Consider the following 12024-nt stretch of genomic DNA (forward strand, 5'->3'; position numbering starts at 1 on the left):
TCTAGAAATGGCTCCCCCGCCCAAGCATGTCCCTCCTCCTGGGTGCTTACGTGTATATAGTTGTGTGCGTGTGTGTGTAGGCTTACGAGTGTGCACGTAGGCTTGTGTATGTGTGTAAAGGCGTTGCGCGCGTAGGTGACTGTGTATGAGCATGCGTGTGTAGGACATGGACGCCACCGCCCAGCAAAAGTGGATTCCGGGAGACAGTGCTCAGGACCAGCCGCGCCGCCGCCGGTGGACGGTGGTGCTGCAGACCTGGTCCAAGCTGAAAAAGGAACCGGAACATCAAGGACTGTCAAGTGAGAACAATAAGCAATCGTGATTGCTCAAAAAAAAAGCAACTTTTTTTAAAGGTAAGTGACAACAATGGTAAAAGGAGAGAGGTCTCAAATGGTGGGCGATTTCTTGCCCTCATCATAGCATTATCTGCTTCAACAATTGCTTTGATTGGTCATTGACTACAAAATTTTCGCTAAGACAGAAATAATTTTATCGTCATTTTATTAAAAAAAAAAAAATTCACTACTCGAATATTAATTACTTGTACTACTATATCAAAGAATTCCCTTATACAAAGAGCTTTACATTTCGTCATTCATTTTAAGGAAAGGTTTTAATTAGTAAAATGATCTCTAGACAAATCCTTTCACATTTCGACCTCTATTAGTGAAAAAGTGAATCATCTAAATTTGGTAATAAAGCAATACCGGATCTAGGGAAGGTGAGGGGGTGAGTTTTGCTCGAAAACCTGGGTGACAACTTCTGAGTTTATCAACATTTGGTGAGTCGCTCAAACACGTATCCAAAAGGGAGTTATATCTCCCTTTGAGAAACCAAATTGCCCCTAAATTTGCGTTTCAAAAACTTTAAATTAGGAAAATTTCCCCGACCTTTACGCTTCTTTCTACTGTCACAAAGCTTAAAATGCATTTTCAGGACTTTCAAAATTCCGGAGGAGAGCGACTTACCATCCCTTCCTCCCTTAATTTGGCCAAACATAGCCTAAAACAGCGTTTTGGGGGGCTCGTTTTCAACCCCCCCCCTTTTTCACTGTCTTAAGTGTGCCAAAGAAAGTTTAAAAATGTGTTTTGAGGCTGGAAAATTTTGACCCACTGAAGACAGCTTAAAATTGCGTTGTTAAACCCTCAATAAATAAATGTCACATTTTTCGGAAAGAGCACCCGAATCTTCCTATCCCTTAATGTCACCAAACAGCCCAAAAGTGCAGTTTTTGGCCTTGAGTCTCGAAACATTTCCAAGGGATAACGCCCACCCTATCCCTTCACATCTCATCTTTTAGCCTAATATTGATTATTGAGTTTTTATAACTTCAATATCAAAAAAATTCCTGAGGGCGGTCAAGCCCTGACCCTTCCTGTATAATTATTTAAAATAGTCTAATGTGTGTATTTAGGACTTCAACTTCGAACTTTAAAATCCCCATCTCATCCAATGTCTCCAAAAATAGCTCATAGTTTGGTTTTTGAAACTGAAACTTCAAAAAAATTCTAAGGTAGTGGCCTCAGATTTTCTAAGCGGTGAAGAGCTTAAAATAAGCAATAGTTTCGAAAAAGGTTTCAGGTGAGGAACCCTCCTCCGAACTCTCTCTGCGTTATTATTATACATTGTTGCTCTATTATAACGTTGTATGTCAAAAAACGCCTAAAGTCGCGATTTTAGGACGTCATTTTCAAAAAGTTTTAAGGAAAGATGGAAAAACCTTATGATTTCCCAACAGTTTTCGAGACATTTGGAAACTTATGCCGTCAAAGATAGCCTACTATTGCGCTTTTGAAACTTCGGCAACGAAAAATTTCCAGAGAGCTCCTGAACATTCCCTATTATTCTCTTTAACTTCATCAAAGATATACTAAAATTGATTTGAAAATATTTCGGGAGAAAAATCCAGTCGTTGTTGGAGTTAGGGGAGACACTTACACCACTAGATACAGCCTACATTTACGTGTTTTTCAGTTTTGTTGAAAAGCTTCCCAGACAGCGCCCATGATCCTTCCCCAAAATCTTCACGTTTCTAAAGATAGCCTAAAATTGCATTTTTAACGCTTCAGTTTCGGAAAATTTCCTGAAGAAGTTCCACCCCCTAACGTCACCAAAGAATGCATGAAACTAATTTTAGTTTTGAAAAAAAAAAAAAATCTGGTGGGAGCTCTATGCATTTTTTCTATAAGCGTTACTAAAAATTGCTTAAAATCACGAATTTTGACTTAATTTTTGGAATGTTTCGGTGGAACTCTGGATTCCTTTTTTTTTCTTCTGAAAGAAAAATAAGAAGGAAAACAAAATAATTTTCTTTTCTCTTGTTTATTAAAACCTTATTAAAATTTGTTTGACTCTTTAATGTGTCAACTATTTCCCATCGAATGGAGCGGCAAATTGAGGAACTGCCCCGGGTGGCAGAAAGTGTAGCTGCGCCACAGAGTATGTCTAAAAATAAGAAATTCTTCAAAATGCTACACTTCGGAAAGTCTTTCGGCCCACAAAAACCATTAAAGAGAGTCTTAGATTTCGTTTCCACGGCTTCAATTTCGCAAAATATTCTGGAGACAACTATCAAGCACTTGCCTTCTAACTCTAACAACATCGAAAATAGTTTTAAGACTGTTTTTTTGAAGCTTCATTTTTGAAAAATTGCTGAGCCCTTAACAACTTAACGTTACCAAATATATTCTACTCTACAGTCGTCTTAATGAGACTTCAATTTCGAAAAATGTTCACAATAAACTTTCATATCTACTTGTAATAGCTTTTCTAAAACTGTAATTTACGAAAATTTCCGCGAAAGGCCCCCAGAACCTTTTCTCCCCGCAATATCACCAGAGATCGTCTAAAACTGAGTCCTTAAGAGTAAAATTTTATAAAAATTTCCCTGGGGAGGACCCCCGAACCGCCCCCCCCCCCCCCATCAAATGGAGAAAACTTTAAGAGTACCCCTCTAAAACCATTCTTCGGTTGCAATACTGAACCTTTCTCACAAAATTTTCAAAGTTTGTCGCTGATGTGTTTTAGATCTTCAGTTTCAAAAAATTTGAGTGTGGGTGGAAAAATTAATTCTAACATTCAAAAAAAAAAAAAAAAAAACCTGTCGGGGATTGTCCCGAAGTCCATCCCTTACCTAACATCAATAAATGTAAGACCTAATTTTTTAAGGCTTCAACCCACCAAAAAAAAAAAAACTATTTTCTAGAAGCGTCACTGTTGCCCCCCTCCCCTAATCAGAATCCTGGCTACGCCACTGCTGCCACCGAACCTCTTCTCCCCTAACATTACTATAACGGTAACCCCCTATGGGGGGGGGGGGGGGCGTGCCACGGCGATTTGGAAAGTTCGTCAAAGCAACGCAAGATATCAAATTTTGCTTCCGGTTTCCTTCCAAAACATTCGCAATGTTTCAACAGGCATTTGGGACTGAGTGTCTGTCCTATTCGCAAGTAGAAAACTGGCACGAGGCCTTTCAAGACCGTTGACAAACCCCAGTCTATGGACGCCCGTCCTCGGCCCGTACTGACTTGATGTACAACGGGTGTGAATTTTTGATCACGGACTGGTGTTTGAGTCCCTACCAAGTAGCAAAACATTTGTACTAAGTAGTTAAACCTTATCTCGTGATTGCAGGAAAATGTTTTATTATCGTTGCTTGCGATCGACGAGCTCAACCGGTCGTTGTCGGTTAATTAATCACGTGATAGTTAATGAATGTCAGCCAATGCTAAAAAACTGTCGATAGCAACAAAATGAGTTTCTTTTCTGCTTAACCGTAACTGATAATAAAAGTAAACAAAAACAAAGGACATGTGTGCTGATTTGTTTTCTGAATTTGTGACATCTTTTTCCCCTTTTTCTTACAATTTTTAAAACTCTGAAGCTAAAACGCGTAATTTCTAACTTTCTTCCAAACAAGTTCGTTCAAATCAAGTTTTTTTTTTTTTTTTTTAAGTCATCATGCTTTTCATTTCACGAATACAAAATCGTATGCCTTTGATTAGCAGTTTTATAAATCTTCCTTGCCAAAAGTTAATAGCTAAAAGACTTTGCATTCCTATTGTTACTCAATCAAATGAGATGTCTTCCAATTTCTCTAATAAGTTAAATGACTCAACTCCATCTAAATCTTCTGAAAAATTTGGTACGTTGAAAAAGTCTTTGGAGCCATCAGTGAGAAATACAAAAGTTAGTCCAAGAGTTATAAAAATTAACAAAAAGACACTTGAAAAACATCGATCTGACGCAGGTGATGAATTTGGAAACTTGTCGGACACAAAACCTGTTTACTATCCAGATGTACATGAAGATCCTAAAGAAGATAATGAACAAGACGACGATAGTGTAATAGTGAAAAATTTAAGCAAGAAATTGCGTTGTCCAAGAGCTATATTATCCGAAATGAAAAAATTAGTAAAGGAAAAAAAGGTAATATATTTCTCCAGAATCTTGTTATAGTTTAAAAATGCAGTTGAACTCCCTTAGCGCGAGCACGAAGGGGCCACGAAAATTTTCGTTACAACCAAGTGCTCTTAAAAAAATGGGTTTATGAATTTTTTTTTCCAAACTGGTACATATTTTCTTCGTTAAATTTTTATTTATGCACAGTATCAAAGAAGTTGGTTTGTTTGCTTTTTGTCTTTAGTTCTCTTTCTTCTCTTATTGCTTTTCAATAAATACTTCTGGTCAAGAAACCATCACCATTTCCCCCCTGGCTTTGATAAAAGTTTAAAGTGTTCCTTGCTCACCAAAAGATATTATGATGTGGGTGGTTCAGTTTGAAATTCTCCATATATTATTATTTTTATTTATTTATTTATTTATTTATATATTTTTTTTTGTTGTCGCTTTCTTTATTTTTTCATCTACTCTATCTTGAATTTTTAGCAACAATATCCTTAAAGTAAATAAATCTCAGAAGGGATATCATTGTCTTAACATGCTTCTGTACTCTAGAATTTTTTTTTTTTTTAATGGATCACTTGTTCTCAGGAATAATCACTAACTTTCAATTAACTTTGGAATGTTAAAGGAATTTTTGTAAGAAAGGATAAGTTGAGCTGGAAGTGGATAGAAATTTTATGAATCATATAGTGTTGCTCGTTTTAAGCGGGATTTGTTATTTAAAAACGAGTTATGCCCCCATAGACTTATCATTCCAAGTATTTCTGATTTCCTTGTTAAATCCAGGTTCTCCCTAAGTGAGAGCTCATTATAAGCAAGTAGGACTCGACCGATGCATGGCCCATCAGCCTTAAAAAACGTGGAAAAGCCGATGGAGTTGACCGATGTTTTTGAAACAAAAAAAAGGACCTTTGTTGTTTTACTTTTTAATACAAAGTAAAGGGAGTCATTGTTTTCATATAAAATTGTTTACTTAAATTTCAGTATGAATTTCTATTTCAGTCACCCCTTAAAGAGTTTTTAATACTGCATTCAGGTACTATAGTTAATTATTGTGTTGTTTCTTGCAGCTGGATGTATGTCTGTATCTCTCATAAGTCATAACTCAAAAATGGTAAGCTGTAGAAGGCTAAATTTTCGCATGTGGGGTGTACGTACATTCCAGTTGTGCGCTTCCTTTTTTGTTTTCAATCGGGTGTTCTAAAAAGTCTATTTACTCTTTTTTTTTGTGGCTGTCAATTACTTATTTCAATGGAAAACTAATATAGTATTTCAGACTGACCATCATTTGTTGATATATTGCTGAATTTGAGACCATGGAAACAAATATGAGATGGCAAAACCGGTTTTGTTTCATTTTGTTAGATTTCCATTGAACCAACGGTAAATTTTTAATTTTTCGATATTTGTAATATAAATTACAGTAATGTAGTCTTTTCTGTATCGCTTCGGCGGAGCTGCAAGTTTGGGGCTCGTCGAAATACATTTTGGGGCCCTATTTCTCTATCACAGAAGTTGTAAAACATTTATCATAAGCATTTTTGTAACTCCTATAGTGCCCTTATGGTTTTGGGGCCTTTCAGGCAATTTCAACATTTGCTATATTTTAAATCCGCCACTGCACGTCAAAACAATCTCGAGTGCAAATTTTAAAAGGGTTTTTCTGCTCAATGTTTATGATTATTTTGAACTCAATTTTTTACGACTATTTTTTGTATTTCTGAGAACACTTGCGTGCCTCTCCTCCTACTCGCTCAATTTCTGAAATTAAACTCTAGTTGTACATCTTAGTTGTTTAAAACTAACACCATTCATAAAATTAGAGATATTTTTTTTTCAATCTTTATCTTTTGTTTAAGAAGAATTTAGAGCATTAATGTAAGAAATTGATTAAAGACGGTTTGAATGGTGACATAATTCGGAAATCAAAGGGACTTTTGAATTTTTCCTTCAGAAGTGCTGAAGTAGATTCAGAAACTCTTCCAAGTCGTTGGTGGTAGCAGTTCTGGGTACAGATGTGATATACCCCCCCCCCCTTGGCGAGGATAGAATTTTTAGCTCATTTCGAAAATCGCCAACGTTGGCGATAAAACTTTTTCCGGTAGCCCTAGTAACCCTGCAGAATATACCTGGGAAGTACAGATGTGAACTAATTCTTTTCGCACGTGTGTCCGTGGAGGTAGGTGCACATATGTTCCTCTCTTAGGGGGATTTTACGACGTGGTGTTGTTTCGTGCAATATACCTTACAGGAATGCTTATTTTGTGTTAGTTTAAATTCAGTAGTTGTGTTTTGAAGTAAAAACATTAGAAAATGCCAGTTTCTTCAAACTTGAAGGTTAATTAAAAGTTAACTCCAACGTGGTGTGTATCTATAACGTGCCATTGTCATATGATGTGTTGTTTTAGACTGAGTGTGAATATTTATACCATATAAAAAGGTAAGTTCTTTATTTTAGAATTCAAAAAAAACCTCTCACTTCCAAAATTCTTTGTTTTTACAAATCCTTGAGGGGTTCTTGTAGTATACATAACTGTGATCATACTCCGACTGTAATGTATATTAACAGTCGGAGGGATAACGGACCGAGCGAAGCGAGGTCCTGGCGAGCCAGAGGTCTCATAGTACTTTCGTAATGAGACCGAGGCAGGGCCGGCGAGCCGAGGTCTCATTACGAAAGTACTATGAGACCGAGGGCTTGTATCCCGGAGAAATGATGAAAAAAAAATTAATGCATTAATTTCGACTTGTAATTAATACAATAATTTATTTCATTGTATTTTAATATGTTTACAAAAAACCCCAGCCCTGTACATTTTTGAAGCATATATTCGTGATGTTTTTTGTTGTGCTTTTATGTTGTTTTTATGTATATTGTGTTCTGAAGTGCTTTGATCATGTTTTCTTATCTGATTTTTTCCTGTTGGCGCTAAAAAAGCATCGCTAAGAACGATGTATGACATATGTCGTCATACATCGTTTTCTTGGCGACGCTTTCTTGGCGCCAACAGGAAAAAGTGGGGTATATCACATCAGTTCCCAGTTCTGTACTAAAAAAATGAGGCCGAAGTTTAATGTTGTGAGTTACTCCAAAATCAGAGGGTGACCCCCCCCCCCCCAACCCACCCTCGTCATTTCAAGCATTTCTTAAATATTTAGCGATTATTTATTTTGGTCAAGAAATGTTATTTTAAGTATTTCTTATACTTGTTTCACCTATATTTTGTAATGCGCCATCTTTTTTGCATCATCATGGGTGCAAGACCTTCCTTCTCAGGACGGATTTCCGTCTTGGACAAAATTTCTGAGACGGAGGTCGGGACAGAAAGAAATTCGAAGATTTTCTTTCCGTTTTTACTTAAAAATGAAAAATTGATTGCTTGAAAAATATGCTTTAATTACTGGACCATTCCAAAACCACGATTTTACATCGACATTCTCTCGATTTTCCGCCATGGGCTTGTTTTGTTTGCAACGTGCTTTAGAGGGAGTGGCTTTTAGACTCGCGCCGTTTGACTTTTTTACAGGTAGCTCTGTTATTTCTAACTCACTGCATTGCAGACCGCAGAGGGGAGTTTTGGGAAGAAGCGGGGTAAAATTTCAAGCTTGTTTGAAACACTGATCGGCCACTGTTCCTGCATTTTTGACATGTTTCTAAGACTTGAGGAAACACTAAATTCAAATTTGTTTCAATCTAAAACTCGCTAGAATAGAAATAGGGGAGGGTGAGGAAACGAGAAAAATAATGGCAGCATGAGTTTGCGAAACAACACGGCTCTTGCAAAGAGGGTAAGTCTGCAAATTAACCCACGATACTGAGGTCTTTAAATATTTTGGACAATCTAGGGGGGGGGGGAGTTGCCACTCAATGGCTCCAGAATAATATATCGAAAAACCATTTTTGAAGTTAGGAGTAGTTCAGGATTTCTCTTCTGCGAACTCTTAATAATTTATAAGTCAAAAATGTTTAGTCTACCTTTAATGATGTAAAAGTGGGGAGGGGGAGGTTTAAAAAAAAAAATTGGAAACTGGAGTCTTAAAAAACACTAATTTAGGCAATTTTTGGTGAATTTTTGAGAAATGGTTTCGGTGTTCTAACTTGAAAATGTTTTATAGCTAATGTATTAAAAACTACTTGAAGTTATACTTAAATGACTTAAGAAAAAGGGAATTTGGGACCCTCTCCCGAAAAGTGTTTGTAATCGAAGTCTTAAAACTTTAGGCTGTCTTTGGCAATATCAAGAGGGGGGAGAGGGCTGTCTTTAGGCAAAATTCCGAAACTGGAGTCTTAAAAGCGCATCTATAGACCATCTGGGGGTTCAAGGTTCCCCTTCCCTGAAAAATATTCAAAGCTGCAGTATTCAGAACTAAGCTTTAGGTAATCTTTGGGGGACTTGAGAAGGGGGAATTCGAAGGCTTTCTCTCTATAAATTTTAGAAATTAAATTCTTAAAACCTTGGTGATGAAAAGGGGGAACCGCAAATTTAAGTCAAATTTAGTGAACTTAGGGGAAAGAGTTCGGGGGGCTCTCTCCCCCAAAAATTTCTCTATGCTGAAGTATTGAAATGCTGTTTTGGCTGTTTTGGAGTGCGTTAAGAGTTAGGGAATTCAGAGATCTTTCTTGAAACATTTTCGAAATTGAAGTCTTAAAACTATGAGTTGTCTTTGGCCATGTGGGAACAGAAAAATAAATCTTAAACACAAACTTACACTGCCTTAGTAAACACAAGGAGAAGGGGGCATTCCGCCACCCAGCCAGAAATATTTCAGTTTCTGAAGAAATTTTAAGAACCTCTGTTTTGGGGCTATCTTTGGATGACTTAAGGGGCAAGGGAGTAGGAAGTTTCTTTCAAAACGTTTCTGAAATTAAAGTATTAAGATTTTTAGGCGGTCATAAGTCATGCATATAGGTAAGGGGGTACTGTTCCTAGAAAAAAAATAGAAACTCAAATTAAAAAAACTCATTTGTGGTGAACTCAGAAGAAGGGGTTCGGGCATTCTTCTCCAAAAATTTTTAGATACTGAAATATTTAAAACACCACTTTAGGTTATATTTGAGTGCCTTAAGAGGGATGCGATTCGAGGCCCTCTTGGGGTGAGGATTCAGTTCCCCTATTGCTTTTTTTAATTAATGAATATTGGAAAGTGTATCTCATTTAAAAAATATATCTACTTCACTGAAGCGATTTTTTATTGCTAATTTCACCACCTGCTAAAAAAGAATTATAAAATAATTCTTTTTCAAATGAAGACTGCATGGGGAATGGTGCCACTTCATTATCATTAGTCGCCCATACCTTTCCTTCTTTTCTGGTTTGTTGGCGCTACCTTGGGTAAACTTTCCGATCAAAACTGATTTATGTTGCAAAAGTGAAAATCTTGTGCGCCAAGCGACTTTATTGCTGCAATAAAAATATTTACGATCGGCAAAAAAACTAATGAAGGGGAGCCGTGAATGCTTTTACCCCTAACGTTATCCATCATTGTCTAAAATTGCGTTTTTGGAACTTAAATTTCGAAATACTGCCGAATTAGAGTTCCGGAACTCCATCCCTTCGATAATGCATTCAAAAGGCGTGTAAACGTTATGAAAGATGAAATACAAGTTCGTTTTTAAAGCTTCAATTTTGGGGAGAGCCCAAAGCTCCCCCCCCCCCATCTTTGTCTAATATTTTTGGAAGTCATCCAATATAGTGATTTTGGGACTACAACTAAAACTGTAGAAACTGATGTAAGAGATCCCTGAACCCCTCCTTTCCCTGAACTTTACCAAAATAGCCTACCATTGCGTTTTTTGAACTTCAATTTAAAACAAATTTCTGGAGGAGAGACCCCAGACCCTCCGTTATGTGCAGTTTTTAGGTTTTCGAAATTATGATATCAAAACGCTTAAATATTAAATTTAAACTAAGGTTCATGTTGTTAGAAAAGTCAAAGCCTTGAAATTCATATCAAACACAGATTCAAAAATTGGCATAGTTCAAATCTACAACATTTATACACATACATTTTCCTTAAGCTTTGTGAGTTACTCCAAAATCAGAGGGTGACCCCCTAATCCGCCCTCGTCGTTTCAAGCATTTCCTTAATATTTAGCGATTATTTATTTTGGTCAAGAAATGTCATTTTGCGTATTTTTTATACTTGTTTCACCTTTTGTAATGCGCCACCTTTTTTGCATCATTAATAGCAATCGATTTTTTTTTTCTGTTGTAACTATTTTTATGTATTTATATAAAATCAATGAATAAGTTATTTTCGTTTTCATCATATGTTTAATAATATGTTATAGAAAAGTTTCAAGGATTTTCTACTATGCATTTTTTTAAATTTCAGAAAATTATTGTTAAATTAAAAAATTTAATTTGAACACGTTTGTGGTGCTTCATAAAAGATTAATCCATCAAATTGTTCAATATTACGTGTGCAAACATCAAATCAAGAAGTATATATATGTATTCAGTTATTAACTTGGTGTAAATATTGAGTTTGTTTATTGTAGCTGCGTTTTAAGAACCTTGCTCATTTCATGGCTATTTCTTTTTTCCGCAAAATTTATGTCCACTGTTATACATTTTATGAAAAATGCCAACTTTTCCATTCATAAATTTTAAATAAGTATAAAAATATTCCTATTATGATTTAATATTGTAATTTATCTGTTACCTTTTTTGTTTAACTTGATGACTAAAAAATGTCTACATGCAATTTTCCCACTTTAATAGCGTAATTTGTTGACTGTTTCATAGTTTTTTTTTTTGAAAGATTAAACAACATAATTTAATGCTTTTTTAACTATGTTTAGTTTACCTAAATCCAAACATTATTACAATATTACTGAAATCTTAGTTATATGTTCAATTAAAAAAAAAATCAATTGGTTATTAAACAATCTCTTCATTTTTCCTCCATTTTTTTTGGCTGTTCTTTGTCTTCCATCATACAGCAGTCAAAAAAGGAGAAGCATAACCACACCCTATACAGATTGTACGTAGTACGATCCAAAAGTTCGAGGGACAAGCTGTATAAAACCTTACCCAGAATAGTTCACATTACCGAAGCACATCCACCTACAAAAGGTCATCTTGAGGGACTATGTACTTCTGCCAGTGTTCATATAACTTTTGGAAAAACTCCTGAAAGTCATTTTTCGCTACCTTCTGTGATGCAGCTTTATCTTCTCCAGACGGAAGAAAGCGGCGTCCATGCAAATGTTTTTTTTTTGCTGGGAACAGGTAAAAGTCACACGGAGCTGTCCGACGAAACATGATGTTATTGCGTGAAATACACCGCCAGCTCAGTCATTTCCAGCCAAGGACTGCAGTTTCGTGCTTATTAGCACTCATCAGCCCGGCATAGGAAAGTGACTGAGCTGGAGATGGAAAACCTGGCGGTGTATTTCACGTATTTCTGCTTTAGCCCTGGCTAATGGGCGGTAATTTACTGAATATACCTTGCCTTGCGTTCAATCTTCGAGTTGAACCGAACCATTGCTTTGGTCACTCGTCTTGTCTGCTAATTGTATATTAGCTACCAGTTTGTTTCGCACTCTTGGCTTCCTTATGAGGTTTTCCATCTCCAGCTCAGTCACTTTCCTATGCCGGGCTGATGAGTGCTAAT

General features: G+C 36.3%; 1 protein-coding gene across 1 annotated transcript in view; it reads left to right on the top strand.

Annotated features, from left to right (window-relative positions):
- The first annotated feature begins 3903 nt into the window (after positions 1-3903).
- The window catches only part of LOC129225833 (pentatricopeptide repeat-containing protein 1, mitochondrial-like), a 48554-nt gene continuing 40433 nt past the window's right edge, over positions 3904-12024 (top strand). The window contains exon 1 of the mRNA XM_054860351.1: positions 3904-4428. Coding sequence (XP_054716326.1) covers positions 3961-4428 — 468 coding nt within the window. The 5' untranslated portion in view covers positions 3904-3960. The remainder of the gene's footprint in view (positions 4429-12024) is intronic.

This window comes from Uloborus diversus, chromosome 7, assembly GCF_026930045.1.
Source record: "Uloborus diversus isolate 005 chromosome 7, Udiv.v.3.1, whole genome shotgun sequence".
Classification (NCBI taxonomy): domain Eukaryota; kingdom Metazoa; phylum Arthropoda; class Arachnida; order Araneae; family Uloboridae; genus Uloborus; species Uloborus diversus.